Here is a 21,721-nt window from a genome sequence, read left to right on the forward strand (position 1 = left end):
GATCTAACACTTTATGAACAACCAGCTTCTGTAGCAATATTTTGTGGCCCACCCTTGTGGATATATGTATATGTGTGTATATATATAACAAGAAACTGAGGCTACAATGAGGCTACAATTTGCACAGGCTCACCAAAATTGGACAATGGAAGATTGGAAAAGCATTGCCTCGTTGTATGAGTCTCGATTTCTCCTGCGACATTCGGATGGTAAGGTCAGAATTTGGCATCAACAATGTGAAAGCATGGATCCATCCTGCCTTGTATCAACAGTTCAGGCTGGTGGTGGTGTAATGGTGTGGGAGATATTTTCTCGGCGCACTTTGGGCCCGTTAGTACCAACTGAGCATCGTGTCAACGCCACAGCCTACCTGAGTATTGTTGCTGACCATGTCCATCCCTTTATGACCACAGTGTACCCATCTTCTGATGGTTACTTCCAGCAAGATAACGCGCCACGTCATAAAGCACGAATCATCTCAAACTGGTTTCTTGTACATGACAATGAGTTCACTGGACTAAAATGGCATCCACAGTCACCAGATCTCAATCCAAGAGCACCTTTGGGATGTGGTGTGTATATACAGGTCCTTCTCAAAATATTAGCATATTGTGATAAAGTTCATTATTTTCCATAATGTCATGATGAAAATTTAACATTCATATATTTTAGATTCATTGCACACTAACTGAAATATTTCAGGTCTTTTATTGTCTTAATACGGATGATTTTGGCATACAGCTCATGAAAACCCAAAATTCCTATCTCACAAAATTAGCATATCATTAAAAGGGTCTCTAAACGAGCTATGAATCTAATCATCTGAATCAACGAGTTAACTCTAAACACCTGCAAAAGATTCCTGAGGCCTTTAAAACTCCCAGCCTGGTTCATCACTCAAAACCCCAATCATGGGTAAGACTGCCGACCTGACTGCTGTCCAGAAGGCCACTATTGACACCCTCAAGCAAGAGGGTAAGACACAGAAAGAAATTTCTGAACGAATAGGCTGTTCCCAGAGTGCTGTATCAAGGCACCTCAGTGGGAAGTCTGTGGGAAGGAAAAAGTGTGGCAGAAAACGCTGCACAACGAGAAGAGGTGACCGGACCCTGAGGAAGATTGTGGAGAAGGGCCGATTCCAGACCTTGGGGGACCTGCGGAAGCAGTGGACTGAGTCTGGAGTAGAAACATCCAGAGCCACCGTGCACAGGCGTGTGCAGGAAATGGGCTACAGGTGCCGCATTCCCCAGGTCAAGCCACTTTTGAACCAGAAACAGCGGCAGAAGCGCCTGACCTGGGCTACAGAGAAGCAGCACTGGACTGTTGCTCAGTGGTCCAAAGTACTTTTTTCGGATGAAAGCAAATTCTGCATGTCATTTGGAAATCAAGGTGCCAGAGTCTGGAGGAAGACTGGGGAGAAGGAAATGCCAAAATGCCAGAAGTCCAGTGTCAAGTACCCACAGTAAGTGATGGTCTGGGGTGCCGTGTCAGCTGCTGGTGTTGGTCCACTGTGTTTTATCAAGGGCAGGGTCAATGCAGCTAGCTATCAGGAGATTTTGGAGCACTTCATGCTTCCATCTGCTGAAAAGCTTTATGGAGATGAAGGTTTCATTTTTCAGCACGACCTGGCACCTGCTCACAGTGCCAAAACCACTGGTAAATGGTTTACTGACCATGGTATCACTGTGCTCAATTGGCCTGCCAACTCTCCTGACCTGAACCCCATAGAGAATTTGTGGGATATTGTGAAGAGAACGTTGAGAGACTCAAGACCCAACACTCTGGATGAGCTAAAGGAATCGAAGCATCCTGGGCCTCCATAAGACCTCAGCAGTGCCACAGGCTGATTGCCTCCATGCCACGCCGCATTGAAGCAGTCATTTCTGCAAAAGGATTCCCGACCAAGTATTGAGTGCATAACTGTACATGATTATTTGAAGGTTGACGTTTTTTGTATTAAAAACACTTTTCTTTTAGTGGTCGGATGAAATATGCTAATTTTGTGAGATAGGAATTTTTGGTTTTCATGAGCTGTATGCCAAAATCATCCGTATTAAGACAATAAAAGACCTGAAATATTTCAGTTAGTGTGCAATGCATCTAAAATATATGAATGTTAAATTTTCATCATGACATTATGGAAAATAATGAACTTTATCACAATATGCTAATATTTTGAGAAGGACCTGTACAGGGGTTGGCCAAACCTTTGGTCACTCATGCCAATGCCAAACGTTGGTTTCAATGGTGCAAGGAGTGCAAATCTTGGGCTGTGGACAATGTGAAACATGTATTGTTCTCTGATGAGTCCACCTTTACTGTTTTCCCCACATCCGGGAGAGTTACGGTGTGGAGAAGCCCCAAAGAAGCTTATCACCCAGACTGTTGCATGCCCAGAATGAAGCATGGGGGTGGATCAGTGATGATTTGGGCTGCCATATCATGGCATTCCCTTGGCCCAATACTTGTGCTAGATGGGCGTGTCACTGCCAAGGACTACCGAACCATTCTTGAGGACCATGTGCATCCAATGGTTCAAACATTGTATCCTGAAGGCGGTGCCGTGTATCAGGATGACAATGCACCAATACACACAGCAAGACTGGTGAAAGATTGGTTTGACTAACATGAAAGTGAAGTTGAACATCTCCCATGGTCTGCACAGTCACCAGATCTAAATATTATTGAGCCACTTTGGGGTGTTTTGGAGGAGCGAGTCAGGAAATGTTTTCCTCCACCAGTATCACGTAGTGACCTGGCCACTATCCTGCAAGAAGAATGACTTAAAATCCCTCTGACCACTGTGCAGGACTTGTATATGTCATTCCCAAGACGAATTGACACTGTATTGGCCGCAAAAGGAGGCCCTACACCATACTAATAATTATTGTGGTCTAAAACCAGGTGTTTCAGTTTCATTGTCCAACACCTATATATATATATATATATACACAGTACAGACCAAAGTTTGGACACACCTTCTCATTCAAAGAGTTGTCTTTATTTTCATGACTATGAATATTGTAGCTTCACACTGAAGGCATCAAAACTATGAAAGAACACATGTGGAATTATTTACTGAACAAAAAAGTGTGAAACAACTGAAAATATGTCTTATATTCAAGGTTCTTCAAAGCAGCCACCTCTTGCTTTGATTACTGCTCCACACACTCTTGGCATTCTGTTGATGAGCTTCAAGACGTAGTCACCTTGAAGCTAATATTTCTGATAGGGTTTCATCTGAAATTATATTTAGATAATGTATTTCTGTATTAAATAGGAACGTATATTTAGAAGGAATCTGTATCAGTCGAGACGTGTTGCAGCGCACAGTTTTTACGGAACCAATCAAAGAGGAGAGAACTGTCGCGCATTTTGCTCTGCGATTAGATTTACAGGAATATTTTTAAACCTTAACTGTTTTTATTTCTCAAAACTAAGTATATTTTATTTTACATAAATATTAAGTGTGCATTTTTTGGTAAGATATATTTACTAAATGGTTTGTCATTGCTAGAAAAGGTTCTTATTGCTTCTGCAAAGACGGGAGCCTGAACGTCTGTACTCAGGGCAAATATTTTCTACATTACGAGACTGTTTCTCTAAGCTAGTCGTCGTCAAGTAGTTTGTTGTCGTCTGGCAGTTTAGTTAAATACCATCGAAGGACCAAAGGTAATTTCATATTAAAACCTAAACCCAAAAGAAATCTGTCATTAATTTGGCTTCGTGACGCAATAAATGCTTTGTAAATGTAAGATAACAATAATTATACCTAGTTGCGTTAAGCTAAGTAGTTCGCTAAAAACAGACAGTAAGTGTACAATTCTGTGAAGTCGCTTGTTTATTAGTATTGACCAAGTACATCCGTGCTAAAATGAGCAATTTTCGCTGCGTAAAAACACCGAGTAAATAAAGCGGTGTCGGTTAGTTTGATTTACAAGATGGAAAGTTAGCTTTGTTTTCTGATGATTCATGATGCTAATTTTTAAGCTCAGCACCATGAAAGTTTCGTTTCTTGTATATTGACGATGGAGCAAATTCCTCCCTGCGACAACAAACTGACTAAACTCTGGCCTCTTCATCGTCACAAGCGGATTAATGTTATTAATAAAATTTCCTTTTTATTAGGTCAGACGCGGAGTGATGGCAGATAATAATACACAGTTCTGTGGTAATTGGTACGTATAAACTAGTTACATATCATGAATACTGCTTTGTGTAGATTGTCTGAAATTAAATATTTTTGCATTTTTTTTTTAGCAAGCATGACATTCCCGAGGCCAATTTCACCACCCATGAGATCCACTGTAAAAGAAACATTGCACTCTGTGATGTTTGCCAGGAGCCAGTCCCTCACTCAGAGCTTCAGGAGCACAAAATTCAAGAGCATACACAGGTATGCCAAGCTCTTTCTCCCACTTTACAGCGCTTATGTTTATAAAGACCCTTGAGGTTTGGAAGAAATCTGTTGTTATTCCAGTTCCCAATAAAGTATGCCCCCATGTAAACAGTGTAAACTGAACTCTGTCTTTTCTGATACTGCATTTAGTAGCACAGTTGCCCCCCGCAGGGCTGCATCAGTCCCCTTTTTTATTCACACTTTACACTAATGACTGTGTTAGTTCCCAGCCGAGTCAATATGTTGTGACATTTTTTAAATGATACTGTTATACTCAGTCTTCTAACCACAAAATCCAACTTAAAGAGCCATAGGTGTGCAATGGATGAGTGTGTGAGCCGGTGTGACGCTCCTCTACTCCTTATAAACACAGATAAGACAGCGTCAATTGACCAACACTCCTGGATACGTGTCGTTTTCAGAGAAATTGAGCAAAAGTCAGATTTCTTTCCATTTATCCTTGTTGTAGCTGGTATGACTCATGAGTGAGAAAATTCATGGGAATGACTTTACAGAAACATTGGTAGACATGATGGTGGTGATTTTTGCTTTGTTTTCTGCGCTTCTGTGCTGTTGAACTGGTTTGTTTTTGATGCGGCTACATGCTTATTTGCATGAAGCGTAACAGAGATCGGATCTAGATGTATGCCAATATCGCGGCTGTCTAATAAATAAGGTCGGCATTTTACTTCTTTTTTTTATGTCCCAGAAGGCCCCAAAAGATGGTCTCAGATTTACCAGTTTTTGTTTGTAGATGAGTTAATGGTGAGCCTTCGGTCAGCTGTAGCGTAGTGAGCAGTAAGTTCCAACAGGCAGGTATCATCTGGACTGACAGTCCTTCTCCTCCAGAGGCTGGAGGTGGAGCAGATCTGTAAACATATACATGTGAGTCATGTAAAATGTATTCATTGCTAGGTCTCTAAAGGCACAGAAAGGAGCTGTTGCTTCACTGGTGTTTAAATGTTAATAAAAACTTAAAAATAATCATTTTTATTTTTGAATATGGACACTGTTTCCATATTGGGAACTTTATTTGCATCTTTCCGGTGAAATTTACCGGGTGTAAATACCCCTACTGAAAGCTGTTCACTTCTAACTGACTCAACAAGACATGCCAGGTCTTTAGAGAGCCATATACACACCTTTTGTAATGCTAAATTAGTTTGAAAGGAAGAACCTGATTATAAAGCAACACCAGAATGAAAACAGCATTAGTATAAATACAAAAAATATGTTGGTTATTATTTTTAACCCTTCTTTATTTTTTCAGATTATATGCAAGTGTGGACTAAAGATTGAGAAGAATCAAAGTGAAATGCATCAGGTATTGTCTGACAATTTCTTACATTACATTCTGCCAACAGAAACTCCTCTCCAAAAATTACTTGTAGAATCAATGTTTACATTTTGCACAGTAAGAAATACTGACTCCTATTTAGCAGTAAATTTATTTAATTCAATGTAGAGTAGCAGTACAACAGGTACAGAAAAGTAAGTAGATCTTAAACTTTGTCTTTATTGCTCTGCTTCTAATGTTTAACAATCTTGATGAAAGCCACTAAATATTCCTTATGTTTCCATCTTGCAGAGCTCTGAGTGCTCTCAGCGGCTGGTCCCATGTCCGTACTGTGACCTGGAGCTTGTTTTCAGCCAGTCCAAAGAGCACGAGGATTATTGTGGTGCACGCACCGAACCTTGCCCGAACTGCAAGTGCAATGTAATGCTGCGTGAAAAAGCTGTGCATCCAGTCTTATGTGGAAGCCTCACACCACCCCAAGAGAGGAACAACAATAGGATGGGCTGCGGTCAGGTAGAGAGCCGGTCTTCAGATGACTGGTTTGAGGCATACTCGATCAGAAACCTCCTAAGAGCCCAAGCTGGAGCCCCTAAGAATAATAACATCAGCGCAGCGGAACCTCGTTACTTTCAACGGCCATTTATGTCCTCAGTTTACAGCGGTTCAAGTGGGGATAAGGAAACAGAAAGCTGGAAGAGTTCAGCATCTCATAGCACAACATCTAACCTTTGTGAGTTGATTTAGAATTGATCAACTTGGATTTTTCTTCTAAATGCTATCCTCAACATCCTGCATATATGAAGCAGTCATAGGATAATTTATTAATTTATTGTAATAATTATGTGATTGTTTTTCTTTAAGTTTTGGGACAAGGTGACTTTCTTCATGGCAGCAGCAGTGAGCACCCTCCTGATGAGGAGTCATCAGGCCTCGACTATGACTATATGTTGGCCCTCAGCCTCCAGAGTGATGGAGAATCAGCAGCTGGAGGTGCAGAGGACAGCATGTGGAGGAATATCTGGGAGCCCGAAGACAAAAAGACAAACTCTTCAGAAATCTCTTCATTTCCTCTGGCCCAAAATAAAAACACAAACTCAACAGAAGGGACGAGTGCAGTCCAGGCCACCGGCCAGACAGGTACAGTTGGGGGGATTGCTATAATTTATGCGAGTCTGCACTCAGTTTATGATTTAACTTTGTTTTTACAGATACAATGCTGCCTTGTGAGTTTTGTGAGGAGCTGTTTCCAGAAGAGGACCTAATTCTGCATGAGGTTTGGAAATATTTTAAAAATGATTTTGTTTTGCATCTAGATATATTTTTTCTCTGTCTCTCTCTTTTTCTCTGTGTGGCTGAATAGATGTTCTTTTAATAACCAAAGATGAAACCAAAATGGAAACATTTGTGAGAAAAAAAACTTCTCAGTTGATGCTTCCATGGGATCTAAGAGAGCAAGTAGCAAAGTGATGATGCATTTGAGGTACGTGGTCAGGTGATCTTCAGTGTGACCAGCTCTATAAAAACATGAGTTATGGGGCCATTTCCAAGAAAATTGAAGTCCATCACTCTACGATGAGAACGCTTATTCTCACATGGAAAACGTTTCAGAAAGCTTGGGGTTTTCTCAGGATATTCTTACAAAACCCATATGATTAAAGAAATAAACTAAACAGATATGACTTGTTTGGCATTGTTTCCAAGAGAACGTCTATTCTCTTTGAGATGCAAACGGCACTACTTTGAAAAGTTGCATCTGACTGAATAACAAGACTTGTTGCAGAAGTTTGTGATCCCATCCACAGCTGTGTTGCCCACTATTAGGGTCCTTGGTTCGGTGGGGCGCTCTTTCTCTGCCGGCTTAGGAGAAGACTGTTTAGAATGAAGGTTGTTCTCAGAAGATGGATCATTTTCTTGGTTTTCATTCTGTAGTGGAGCATATCTGTTTTGGAGGGGAATTCCATTATTTCTAGCTGTCTCACTCCTATCAGTTGTGACAGCAGCTCGCTGTCAAAGTCTCCGTTTCTCAGGGGAAACGGGGGCATTTCTCTGTAATTCTGGCTATTCTGATTTATTTATTTGCAGACATCTTCTAGATAGTTGTCTTCCTTGATTTTTTTTGGGCTTGTGGCTAAAATATGCCAGGGTGGGCTGCCGGTGGGTTTATTCTCAGTGTTCTGATTGCCGGCTGAGTTGTTGAGCTGGCTGTCACAGTTTGGGATCACAGGCAGAGTTGAATTATCGCTGTACCCCATATTTACCTCAGTATTCACTGCTAGTTGATGGAGTTTCATCTCTAAAACAGTCAATTTCTGTTCAGGTTTGTTGAAGTCCTCTGTGGTGAAGAAAGGCATCTTGTGCTGATTAGCTGACGTCGACTTGTCCTTCATTCAGGTTCGATTAAAAAAACATGGCGAAATCCTTTAGAAAAAATTTAAATAATAATCCTTGGGAGTCACTGGAATGAAGTAGTTGTAATTCAATTCATTTCAATTCAATTCAGTTTTATTTATATAGCACCAATTCACAACACATGTCGTCTCAAGGCACTTCACAAAAGTCAGGTACATACATTCCAATTAATCCTAACAATTGAACAGTGCAGTCAGATTCAGTTATTTATTCAAATTGGATAAAAAGTTTTTCTATCTAAGGAAACCCAGCAGAATGCATCTAGTCAGTGACTTGCAGCATTCACTCCTCCTGGATGAGCATGTAGAGACAGTGGACAGTCACTGGCGTTGACTTTGCAGCAATCCCTCATACTGAGCATGCATGTAGCGACAGCGGAGAGGAAAAACTCCCTTTTAACAGGAAGAAACCTCCAGCAGAACCAGGCTCAGTGTGAGCGGCCATCTGCCACAACCGACTGGAGGTTTGAGAGAACAGAGCAGAGACACAAAGAGAACAAAGAAGCACTGATCCAGGAGTACTTTCTATGGGAAGGAAAAGTAAATGTTAATGGATGTAGCTCCTTTAGTCGTTTCATCTAGAAAGAAAGAACAGATAAACTCTGAGCCAGTTTTCAAGGTTAGAGTTTGAAAGAGAGCACATATAATTAGTTACAGTAAAAGCTCTGTCAATTTCCATGTCTAGGAGAGAGAAAGGGTTAAACACTGAAAGACAGGGCCAAGTGGGTCATCGGTAGAGGGTGAGCATTAAGTTGTTGCCAGCAGAAGCTCGGACGATGCCCCTCTCCAGAAAGATGTCACAGGTAGACACAGAGCCAGGCCAGGTGTAGCTTCTAGGAAGAGAAAAGAGAGAACAAAGTTAAAAGCTGAAATAACAGCAAATAATGCAAAATTGGAGAGTAGTATGAGAATGTAGCGAAAGAGGGTGAAAGTGGTCATTATGTCTTCCAGCAGCCTAAGCCTATAGCAGCATAACTACACAGAAAGTTTCAGTTCAGATTATTTAGTTAAACGGCGCTTATTTACAACAATGTCGTCTCAAGGAACCTCACAAAGGGTCCCACTGATGGTCATTGTTATACTAAAAACCACAAGGATTAGGATACCTCCCTCTGTCAGACTGATTATAACCATTGGAAAAGAGAAGGGGTCATACAGGTAGCAGAAATGGAGGGTGTGTTTGCACCTCAACCATAACTGAGCCGGTTTAGGCTAAACCTGACTCCCCCTTACTCCATCCAACAGGGAAGGAGGAAGGCTCCCTCCCTGATAAACTAAGCCACTCTAACTATAAGCTTTATCAAAAAGGAAAGTTTTAAGCCTAGCCTTAAAAGTAGACAGGGTGTCTGCCTCACGGACCAAAACCGGGAGCTGGTTCCACAGGAGAGGAGCCTGATAACTAAAGGATCTGCCTCCCATTCTACTTCTAGAGACTCTAGGAACCACCAGTAAACCTGCAGTCTGAGAACAAAGTGCTCTGTTAGGAACATATGGAACAATCAGATCTCTGATGTATGATGGAGCTAGATCATTAAGGGCTTTATATGTGAGGAGGAGAATTTTAAATTCTATTCTGGATTTAACAGGGAGCCAAGGAAGGGAAGCTAACATAGGAGAAATATGATCTCTCTTTTTAATTTTCATCAGAACTCTTGCTGCAGCATTTTGAATCAGCTGAAGGCTTTTAACTGCATTTTGTGGACATCCTGATAGTAAAGAATTACAATAGTCCAGCCTTGAAGTAACAAATGCGTGGACTAGTTTTTCAGCGTCACTCCTAGACAGGATATTTCTAATTTTCCAAAGACGACAACTTCTGTCTTGTCTGAATTTAGAAGCAAAAAATGTAAAGTCATCCAAGTTTTTATATCTTCAAGACATGCTAGTTGTCTATCTTACTGGTTGGGCTCATCAGGATTTATGGATAAGTGAAGCTGAGTATCATCAGCGTAACAGTGAAACTTTATTCTATGCTGCCTGATAATTTGACCTATTGGAAGCATATATATAGTAAAGAGAATTGGCCCAAGTACTGAACCCTGTGGTACTCCACAATTAACCCTGGAGTTTAAAGATGATTTATCATTTACATGAACAAACTGGAATCTGTCAGACAAACAAGATTTAAACCAGCCTAGCGCTGTTCCCCTGATCCCTACAGCATATTCCAGCCTTTTTAACAGAATATTATGGTCGACTGTATCAAATGCAGCACTGAGATCTAACAGAACCAGAACAGACAAAAGTCCATTATCTGAGGCTATAAGAATATCATTAATGACTTTCAGCAGAGCTGTTTCAGTGCTATGATGAGCTCTGAAACCTGACTGAAACTCTTCAAACAGGTCATTGTATAAATGCTCACACATTATAGTCCAACTTTTCCGTCATTTTGGCAAAGACATAAAAAGCTAAGAGTAAAAGAATGTAAGCAAGCAGGGAGCAGGGAAGAAAAGCATCTGAGCAGGCTGAGAGGCAGGAGCAACAAACAAGGCGACTTTGGCTCAGTGAGAAGAGTGGTCGTCTTGCAATCCGAGAGTTGAGAGTTTGATTCCAGCTTCCTCCTTCCACATGTCGATGTGCCCCTGGGCAAGGCACTAAACCTCAAATCGCCTAGCGATCTGCAATCGGTGTATGGATGTGTGCACGTTAGTGTGTGTGTCTGGGTGAATGTGGCTCTAGAGTAAAGCACTTTGAGTATGACTGCAAGGGCGCTACATAAGTTCAGTTCCATTTACCATTTACAGAACTGTGTCCTTTGGACCAAAGTAGAGATTAAACCAAACTGCATATCAGCACAAACATCCCATACCAGCTGTCAAGCATGGTGGTGGACGGTTGATGATCTAGGCTTGTCTGTGCAACTTTATGACCTGGGAAAGCCAAAGTATTCTAGGGTCAAATGACAGCAAAAGATAGGCCCAGATGGGGCCATGCAAGCAACGAAGCAATATTTCACAAAGACTGGGTCAATATTTTTCATAGTGTTCTTACAGACTGCTATAAGTCATACAGAAAACAGATACTTAATTTTACTACTGCTAAATGTGGACCAGGGGGTCTACTTCGTTTTTCCACCTGTGACAATGTTGAATTTGTTGTGTGTATGCTTGAGGTTAGATTTAAATACCGTTAGAAGGTGGTAAAGACCTGATCATTCGTAATGTGTCCTAATATGTAAAAGAGCTGAAATAGGGTGTACTTTCTTTTTACAATGGTTGCAGGTTCATCACAAAAACAGCAATAAAATGCTAGTCTATTAGGGAGTGTAGTTTTTAATAAGTTATTAATTATGTATTAGTTCAGAAATGAATGTATTTACATCCCCTCAACAAGAAAATAAAAACTAGCATTCCAAGAGGGAGTTTTGACTGTGTGAAGATCACATTCAAATAGACCTCACAGTGTGTGCAGGCATGTCTGTGCTTTTCTCTGTTTGAGGCAGTTCAGCCTGTGTGTGATTGTGGATTTTATCTTCTTAATGCGATGTCTAAAGGATGTTGATTAAAAATTTAAATCTTTATTTTTTTCCTTCAGACCGGATGCAGTCCCGCCTCTGCATTTGCATCTTTTAGCAAGAAGCGGTCTTCACGTAAAGGTGACAGGATGGGCAGGAATGCTTCATCAGGGCTGATGCAGAGCTTTCCAGACTCGCTCGCGTCCAACATTCCCACCTTCCCACGATCAGTCTCCCCAGCCTCCTACAGTCCTCCTGCCAGTCCACTAGAGGGCGACGTGGTTATTCCGTGTGAATTCTGTGGCGTGGCTCTGGAGGAAGCTGTTGTGTTTCACCATCAGGTATTTTTCTGTTTCTGTATTACTGTTTTTATTTTTTTAATTGTAAATGTGTGTTTTGTTTACCACAATGCTGCAGGCTTGGTTTTTAACTGTTGCTGGCACTTTATACTTATATTTATACTTATTTGGTTTGTGTTTGTCTGTCCTGTCCCATATTATACTTGGACTGGATGACTGTAAACTAATTGTCCTTCACCCGATGTTTCTTTTAGTTTATATCTAACCTATTACAGTGAGTGTATCCGGGAGGAAACTTAAATTCATTTGTGGATCATGAACCTACACATGCATCATCAGTTGTGTGTTTCTGTTTCTTACCTTAAAACCAGGACAAATGTGACATGCGGACCGAGGCTGGCCAACAACTGAATAACAGGGTAAAACCATCCGCCCATAAACCTCTGAGCCCTTCTAAAGATGCCTTTGGACAGATGTCTCCAGATTTCCAGAGAAGAATAAAGCACCAAGGTAAAATAGGACATTTCTTCAGGTTTCTAGTAAAGATTAGGACAAAAATATACTTCAGCAGTATTTAAAATTTTAATCCATTAGAAACGCTTTGTTTTGTGCTCTTACAGATACTTCCGGTCTTGATGTATTTTTGTATATTCCTGGTCTGTTGCAAGCTTTTGTAATGTACACCAATGGTGTTCGGTGTGCAGACCGTGGGCCATTTGCGGCCTTAGGAATCGTTTTTCACGGCCTGCAACTGGTATTCAAGAATGGTACAAATTTGGCCCACCATCATAGGCGATTGAAGCAGATGGAAAGTCCTTTAGACTGAAATTTCTTCTAATGCGAGGCTTTTGAATCAACATACAGAGTATATTAAATAGAAAATGTTATGTACAGTAACAAGTATTTGTCTGTTTTTAACCAGGTTTTTGCTTTCACTTTAATTAAATAGTAAATAGGACCACAAGCCTCCAATTACTTTTACTCAAAATCAGGCACACACATTCATTAAACAGGATCAAACACAGCCAGTCTTTTCGAAGAAAGAGTGAATCCATGTCTTGTTTTTGCTGCTGAGAATAGACTAAAGCATTTTTAGATAAAGATTAAATGAATAAAGATTTAGGGAATTGATTGACTTTTTATGTTCGGGATCTCCAATTATGTACAGATCCTTTTTCTTCAAGAACCAGACTACTCTGTTTGTTTCATTAAAATATTGTGTGTTTAGTTGGTGGTGTAGATGCTATTCTGGAGACTGTTTTTCTTTTTTTACACACTTCTGACCATTGCTCTCATATACATTTGACTTTTTGAAAAAAGACTTTTGGGACACAACACCTGGGCAAACCTCTGGACGACGGGGAGGGACCAGGTCCAACGATGATGTCGAGGAAGAAGAGGGGGCTCCTTTCTTTCACTGTGACTCTGACACGCCTGGTTCTGAACCATTAGAGGGGTAAAAACATTAATAACCTTGAAGTGAAATATCTCTTTAGTTTAATTTAGAAACTAAGCACAATTTAAACACATTTGAATTAAGTACATAGTAATTTGTGCTTTGCTTTTTTTTTTTTTTTTATGTATCCACCAGATTTCATATGCCAGAAAACAAAGAAGGGACAGGGAGCAGAACAAAGGTTTGTTTTACTTTTATTTGATGACACTCTGCTCGTGCTTGTACTCGACAGATGGCACAAGTCACCAAAGCTGTGGTGTTTATTGTGAGTCTTTGTTTAGCCCAACTATTAAATGACTACAAGCTCTTAAATTTTGACGAAATATTAACAATATCCACAGAAAATGTTTGGTGAAAAGTTTAAACCAAGCAGGTTCTATTACTAAATGTTGTTTTCAGTACATTTAAATGATAATATTTGCCGCTACATCAGTTGTTACTGATGATATTTTAACAGCTTTATTCTTTTAAGAGTTTCCAGTCTCAACTAATGTTTAGTCCAACGTGTTTGCCTCTATGTGGATTCCAGGTGCACGAGGTAAAGTCTAATGTACACTATTACAGGAAGAGCAGCCTTTTCCAACCTGTTGCTTTCCTTTAAAATCTCCCGAACTTATATTTCTACTGTATTTCTTCTCTGCATTTTTCGTCTGTGACAATGAGTCGGCTGGAAGATCAGGAAGCTCTTTTTCACTCCACAAGTCTTCCACTTCCTTGAGGCTGCAAACATAAATGTCCCGAGTCATCAATGAGTCACACGATGAAGCATGCATCAACATCTACTGGGGGTTAATTTTTTTTCTGAAGCAAGTTTAGACTCTGAGTAATATAGTGTGTTACTCAGTACAGTACATAATGTACAGCCAGACATTTTTCCTGCCAGAATGAAATATTCACTGTAGTAAAAATACCACGGTGTGACGGTATCGCACTAATTACTCTAAAATATAATGTAACAATAATATGTACCATGATCTATTTCCTTTTTAATATAAAACAGAAAAGCAACAATTATTCTTACTGCTGTGAAAATAATCTAACATATTGATTATTACAGCTATAATAATACTCTTAAAAATATCAGATTAAACCTCTTCCTATGTTAGAAGTGGGTTTCAAGTAGATATACTAGTCGTGCTGAATATTCCACCTTTTCACCTCAGTTTCAGAACAGGATGATGGGCGGTGTTTACTTCCCACACCGTGACTGTTCTTGTTTTTAATATTTCTAAACTCCTCAATTTCTCCTTTTTCCCACATCACTTTAAGGTTCCTTCCTTTTCTGCTCCACCCGTGTCATTTGGACACAGAACATTGTTTTTAAAACATCGCTATAGAAATACTATGTATTAACATATTATTCAGTGAGTTTTTTTCTTTTTTTTTATGAACGCATTTACAAATATACATTCAATTCAATTAAATTCAAAAATACTTTATTAATCCAAAAGGGAAATTAAATGTTGTTGTAGCTCATTATGTAGGTTTTTTCAAAGAGCCGTTGTAGATGCTGATGGCTGTGGTCAGGAAGGATCTCCTGTAGCGCTCCGTCTTACAGCAGATCTGAAGAAGCCTCTGACTGAAGACACTCTGTTGTTGTAGGACAGTCTCATGAAGAGGATGCTCAGGGTTCTCCATAATGTTCTTCATTTTATGAAGAATCCGTCTTTCCACAATGATCTCCAGAGGTTCCAGAGGAGTCCCCAGAACAGAACCAGCCTTTTTATCAGCTTATTGATCTTTTTTAAGTCCCTGACTCTGATGCTGCTTCTCCAGCAGATGATGGCAGAAGAGATCACACTCTCCACAACAGACTTATAGAAGATATGCTGCATCTTGCTGCAAACACCAAAGGACCTAAGCTTCCTCAAGAAGTACAGTCTGCTCTGTTCCTTCTTGTAGACGGCTTCACAGTTGCATCTCCACTCTAGTCTGTTGTCCAGGTGAACACCGAGGTATTTATACTCCTCCACCACCTCCACTTCTTCTCCCATGATAGAAATAGTTTTTGACTTATTCCTGTTTCTCTTAAAATCTACAATCATCTTCTTTGTTTTAGTCACGTTCAAAATGAGATGATTGTTTCCACACCATGCCACAAAGCGGTCCACCACCTTCCTGTACTCAGCTTCTTGTCAATCTCTGATCCCCCCCACGACTGCAGAATCATCCGAGTATTTCTGCAGATGACAGGCCTCCACCTGAGTCTTCTGGAGTTTCTGACAAAGCAAATCAGGTTGGATTGTATTAAATGCACTGGAGAAATCAAAGAACATGATCCTCACAGTGCTACTGGCTTTGTCCAGATGACAGTGGGTTTGTTGAAGCAGGTGTATGATGGCATCTTCAACTCCAACTCCACAGCGATAAGCAAACTGAAGGGGGTCCTGATGGTTTACTGTTTGCTTACTCAGGTGGGCCAACAGGAGTCTCTCTAGGACCTTCATGATGTGGGATGTCAGGGCAACAGGTCTATGGTCATTGAGGACTGATGGGTGAGTTTTCTTTGGTACCGGAACAAGACAGGAGGTCTTCCACAACACCGGAACCTTCTTCTGGGCCAGGCTAAGGTTGAAGAGGTGCTGCAGAATCCCACAGAGCTGTTCTGCACAGACCTTCAGGACTCTAGGGCTGACATGATCTGGACCTGCAGCCTTATTCCGATTCAGTCTCTCCAGTTGTCTCTTCACCTGATTTCTTGAGACACACAGGTGGAAGGGGGAAGCAAAGGAAGCATCAGCATCTTCTGATATGGTTGAAGGCAAACATGTAGAAGCAGAAGAGTCTAGGGCTGAGGTGGAAGATAACAAATGTGAGGTGTTACTGGACAGCTGTGGGTCCTGTGGGTCAAAGGAGGGTGGGATGTCTGTTTGGCTGTGAGCAGGAGAGGAGGATGTTGAGCTTCTTTCTGAACTGAACCTATTGAAGAATACGTTCAGTTCATTGGCTCTGTCCAGACCTCCATCGGTCTGATCATCCTTCTGCTTGAAGCCTGTGATCTTCTTCATCCCTGTCCACACATCTCTGATATTGTTTTGCTGGAGCTTGCTCTCCAACTTCTTCTTGTACACCTCCTTTCTGTCTCTTATCTTGACTTTAAGTTGCTTCTGTAAACTCCTCAATAATTCTCTGTCTCCCTCTCTGAAGGCTCTTTTTTTCTTGTTAAGCAGGTCCTTCAGGTCACTGGTGATCCAAGGTTTGTTATTGGGGAAGCATCTCACGGTTCTGGTGGGGATGATGTTATCCACACAGAAGTTTATATAGTCGGTTACACACTCAGTCATGGCATTGATGTCCTCTCCATATGGCTGGAACAGTGCGTCCCAGTCTGTAGCCTCAAAGCAACCTTGCAGAGCTTCTTCAGCTTCCTGTGACCATTTTCTCACAGTCCTCTTTATTACAGGTTGCCTCTGAACAAGGGGCTTATATTTCAAGCAGAGAAAAACAAGATTGTGATCTGATTTCCCTAGAGGACGTCTTGCTGTAGAGATGTATGAGTCCTTGACATTTGCATAAAACAAATCCAATGTTTTGTTTTCTCTAGTAGAGCAGCTGACAGACTGTTGAAACGTTGGAACTGTAGCAGAGAGTGAAGCATGGTTAAAATCACCAGAAATTGCCACAAAAGCATTGGGGTTTTGTGTCTGTAGCTTAGCAACAACTGAGCTGATGGCATCACATGCAGTGTCGGCAACAGCGGAAGGTGGAACGTAAACTGTTGCCTAAATAACACTGGTGAACTCTCTGGGTAAATAATATGGATGAAACCTTACTGCCAACAGTTCAATATCTGGACTGCAGAGATGACACTTCACAGTAACATGTCCTGGATTACACCATCTGTTGTTCACAAGTACTGCCAGTCCACCTCCTTTACATTTGCCGCTCCTCTTTAAATCTCTGTCTGCTCGTATGGTTAAAAAGCCCGGCAGAGAGACGCTGGAGTCGGGGATATGATCCTGCAGCCATGTCTCATGTACTTTCAGAATTTCTAACTCCATAAATGTCTGTGGTAGCAATTAAAGTGTCCACAACAGATTCAGATTTATTTTTTGTTGTTTATGTTCCACCTTGTGATACACATTAAAACATGACCTCTTAAGTCATTTTAACACCAGGGAGGGGGGAAAAAAAGAGTAAAAGCAGAGTTAAAAATGGCTGTGGTGGTGATGTATTCAAAACTTGCATTTTAAATGTAAGTCAGTGGCACAAACAAAAATGGTCAAAATATTGTTCTATTTCATTAAAAATTCATATGAGAGAGTTAAAGAAAAAATTTTACAAAGGAAATTCTCCCCAAAAATACGCAAACTGACCAAAGAAAAGCAAGAATAAAATTCAATAAACATAAAAGTTGTTCAGAGATTCAGGAGGGTGGATTTGCATTTTTTTCAGCCAGCTGAATGGCAGTCCATAGGAAAGGTGGTCAGGGAGCAGCACTGTGTTACTCTGTGCTCCACACTGCTGGAGAAAACATTGGTCCTTTTGACAATTTCTCTGGTAGCTCATTTAAAGGTCTTAAACCTGTAGAACCTTTTGGACAGAACATTTCAAAGGGTTTGAAACAGTAACACTCTAAAACCCCTTAAAGCTGCCAGTAACCTGCCCAGAGTTATTCTGCTGTTTTAGAATCCTTCAAATTAGATACCAGAAGAAGTGCTGGAGATCAGAGATTATTTAGCTGTACGGAGGATTGAGTAAATGCTTCCCCTCCCCCACCAGTTGCTGCTGGTCAGCTGGCTGAAAGAAGGCTACTTGTTACGGTTTACTTGATATTGGACCCCAGAATGCATACGAGCAGGCATCGTGATGGTAAGTGAAAAAAGGTTTAATAACAAAACTCACACTCAGCAGGAGGCAGGAACAAAACAAACGGGCATGCAAGACAGGCATGGCATGATCAAAAAAACAGGACTTAGTTTGCAAACAAGACAAGATCATGAGAACTAGACATGAGCATGAGAGATGTTTCCGCACCGACTAGCTGAACAGGTGTGTATAAATGGAGCATGGTACAGGTGGAAAACAAAACTGATTAACATGGTGCAGGTGAACCGAATAAACTTAATTGACAGACAGAACAAAATGTGGCTGCAGCAAAAACAGAGACTCTAATATACAAACAAAACATGAACAAGACTAAAACATGACCAGAAAAATAATAAACAAAACCATGATTCAAAATCTAAGAAGAATACTAACAAAAGAACGAGTCAAAACCTTAACTGTTAAAAACATAAGAAAAAACCAGAAACCAAAAACCAAACAACCCCAAATCATAACACTACTACACTTTTACCAGATTTACAAGAAAGACAAATTCAACCGCATATTTCTGATGGTGTAAAACACTCATGCTGAGGAAACTGCATGTCTATCTTTAAAAATCTAAATCACAACAACTGGTATCTATAAAATATTTGTAACAATATTATTAATAATAATAATACTGCATACTCTACAGTTTTCCAACTCTGTGCAGCAGCTTGTCCATAAAGCGTATACCGAGTCCTGGATGAACATGTTTGATTTGGGATGCCGCATCTCTGCTTTTTGGTCTTTCTTCTGAAAATGAATGCGTCTGCGAGGGATCTCCAGTAATCCCAAATACAGTTGTCCCCCGTTCACACTGTGTTATTTAATTCCTTTTGGTGGATTATTTCACTTTCTGCTGTTCCAGCTTAGAGGCTCAATCATTTTGGAACAATAAATAAGTGTTTTATGTGATTAGACAAATATTCTGCTTGAAGGAATAAATAGAACCGAAGGTTTCGGATCTCGTATTTTTCTTTATTTCCTGTTGTGTTTTTTTTTTGTGTGTGTCTGTAAAAGTATTTTCAGTTGTACTGTTCTCCATTTCTAGCCTCCCAAGAAGCAGAATGAGGAGCAGTAGGAAGGGTGAGAGAAATGGAAACGTCTGGAGAAATGGAAAGCATTGCACCTTTTTCTCTGCTTCATCTGTTTTTGCACACTTTTAAACAGTATAGAAAAACCAACCTAAGTGCCTTTGAAAACTTAAGTATACTACAGTTTATACTGTAATGATTTTTACAGATAATGTCTGATTTGGTTTTATTCTTTCATTTTCAGTTTAATTAATTCAGTTTTATTTTTATTTTTGTAACATTAAGAAATTAGGAAATGTATTTTGTTAACATTGTATTAGTTTTTAATTGCCTAAGTCCTGGTTCATAGGGGATCACTGAGGTCATCTAAAACGGACCCAGCTAAAGTTAATCTGCACCTTGTTTCGGCTGCCAGGGACATCTTGTTTTCATCCTTCTGTGCCAGCTACTCCAGGTTCTTCCTTTGTTCCTCTGTGTTTCTGTCTTCATCCAGCGTGAATCACTTATAGAGACTTTTTAAAAAGACAATGCTGGGAACAGATTAGATTTCTTTTTGGATGTTTCTCTGACCAAGATAGTAGTAATTTCTAAACATTATTCTCACATATACTCTTTACCATTCGTCTTTTGGGATTTTCTGTAACTAAGCAGTGATACTGTTTTATATTTTTAATTCTAACCTATAAATACAGTCTTGTTTTATTATATTGAGTCGGCTTTAAAACCATAATATGATGTTTTATGTGTTTAATGCAGTAGAAATATGTAATAGCAGGCCAGAAAGGCTTTAGTTAGTAGAGCTGCTGCTAATCCATGAGAACATCTTTCATTGAGGATTTAATGCACTTATGCACACAGCTGAATATTCTTGTTAAACAACTGATGTAATACCCTTTGTCTTTTGCTGTGATTAAATAGTTTAATAAGGATAATCATGGTTTTATCACTTTTTTTACGTCTTGGCCGCTTGATTTCATGAGCTTCAAAACTCAGTTGTCTGATATGAAGTTCTGTGGGCATAGTACTACATAACAGACTTTTTATGCTGATTTATATATAGTGTTTGTGTGAAGGTGATGCTGCAGTATGGATACAATATTTTAGCTGCAATAATTTGGATACAGTTAAACAAAATGACATTTATAAAATCCCAGTTTTTACTCTATGAAGTAAATCTCAAGACTGGATTTTTAAATTAATGTCTTTAAGAATAACAATACTTGCACACAACAAACCAGACAGAGGTTGTACTAACACCTTTTCAGCACAAAGTGAACATTTCCAATCATTAGACCACTTCAATATGTTGAAATATTTTTTTTCTAGTTTAAACAATACTTTAGGGGATATAATTTGTTATTTTTTGTATTTACTTGGAAATTATTCAAACCTAAATGTTTTCACAACTTGAGACAAATTACACTGTTTTATAAGTGAGAAAAGTTCCAATTGAGTAAAATTGACATCTGCTCTGTATGTTCATCAGTGGCAGTTGTATAACACTTATGGGCAAGCCTCGTACTTCTGCTAACAATAAAAAATTATTTTAGTAAGTTTAGATTTATAAAAAAAAAAGGTTTGATGAGCCCATATATTAACTCACAAACCTCACAAATTAAATCGTTTCATAAAGCTCAAATTTTGTACAGTGTGAACAATAAAATTTTAAATTTTGAACAAGAAATGACTAAATACAGTCAATGGTCATTTAAAAATTGTAAAATAGTAATTTAGCACTGACTTAGAAGCTATGAATTTAGATAACTAGTGTTTGTATAGCAATCTAGTGCATTGTAAAGCAATTTTCTTTTATGACAATAGGAAAAAGAAAACTGCCCCCACCCCACAGGCTGAAACTCGCAGCTAGTCCCAGGATGACAGAGCCCAAACTGGACCAAAAACCCCAGTCTCAAAATGGTCGTACTGTTTTATACTAACATGATTTAAGCACTTTTAAAATATTGTCAGATGTGCATTGTATGTTTATTCACACAGAAAATGGAGATAGGAGGCAGTGTGCCACCAATTCCTGAGTATTGAGAATAAAACACAACAGATTTCTGGTTAGAGAAACTAATAGAAAAGTCAGACAGTGTAAAAATCAACAAAACAGGAATCCCTTAAACTGCAATAATATTTTTGCTTTATACACCTCTTTAATATCAGTTGGTTATTCTGAACAGAAACACTTGACATGTTTAATTTGGGGCGCCTGTTTCACGTAGGAGGGGTATTAGTGGCACACTGCCTCCAGGCTCTTTTGTAAAAAACCGCCCAAACCACAAATATCATTAGTTTAGAGCTTCATAAAATAGGGTTTGTATAAACTGCTATGATGACAAGACAAACATGACATGTTTTACATCAAAATTTGCTTTGGTCTTTGCCCCTTTCTGACTTGATGCGTGCTTTAATCTCCTGGACCAACTAACCTGGTTGAACCCAGATAAAGTAAATAAGAAAGTTCTCTACTGCAGGTACCTGCGGATAACCTTTTAACAGCGTTAACCTCACTTCCAAAATCTTCTCCCTTTCGGGGGCCAACAGTGGCACGGATTG

The 21,721-nt window shown here is 39.7% G+C and overlaps 1 protein-coding gene across 2 annotated transcripts; it reads left to right on the forward strand.

Annotated features, from left to right (window-relative positions):
- Window positions 1-3,462: 3,462 nt before the first annotated feature.
- On the forward strand, window positions 3,463-20,094 carry trafd1 (TRAF-type zinc finger domain containing 1). Of its 2 annotated transcripts, none has more exons than XM_047382401.1 (12): window positions 3,463-3,481; window positions 4,129-4,178; window positions 4,261-4,396; window positions 5,670-5,723; window positions 5,988-6,426; window positions 6,558-6,833; window positions 6,905-6,969; window positions 11,642-11,902; window positions 12,232-12,370; window positions 13,181-13,316; window positions 13,452-13,497; window positions 19,180-20,094. In XM_047382401.1, the coding sequence occupies exons 2-12, from the start codon at window positions 4,144-4,146 to the stop codon at window positions 19,207-19,209; spliced, it is 1,617 nt and encodes a 538-aa protein (XP_047238357.1). In that variant the 5' UTR covers window positions 3,463-3,481; window positions 4,129-4,143; the 3' UTR covers window positions 19,210-20,094. The 2 variants fall into 2 exon arrangements, with proteins under 2 accessions (XP_047238357.1, XP_047238356.1); XM_047382400.1 differs by lacking the exon at window positions 3,463-3,481 and adding an exon at window positions 3,519-3,672.
- Window positions 20,095-21,721: the final 1,627 nt, after the last annotated feature.

Source organism: Girardinichthys multiradiatus, chromosome 12 (genome assembly GCF_021462225.1).
Source record: "Girardinichthys multiradiatus isolate DD_20200921_A chromosome 12, DD_fGirMul_XY1, whole genome shotgun sequence".
NCBI classification, from domain to species: domain Eukaryota; kingdom Metazoa; phylum Chordata; class Actinopteri; order Cyprinodontiformes; family Goodeidae; genus Girardinichthys; species Girardinichthys multiradiatus.

Excerpts from the sequence above, each read along its gene's own strand:
- trafd1 (XM_047382401.1), top strand. The coding sequence starts at position 4,144 with ATGGCAGATAATAATACACAGTTCTGTGGTAATTG. Across the intron at positions 4,397-5,669 it reads AAATTCAAGAGCATACACAG|ATTATATGCAAGTGTGGACT; the intron begins GTATGCCAAGCT and ends TTATTTTTTCAG. Across the intron at positions 13,317-13,451 it reads GGTTCTGAACCATTAGAGGG|ATTTCATATGCCAGAAAACA; the intron begins GTAAAAACATTA and ends TGTATCCACCAG.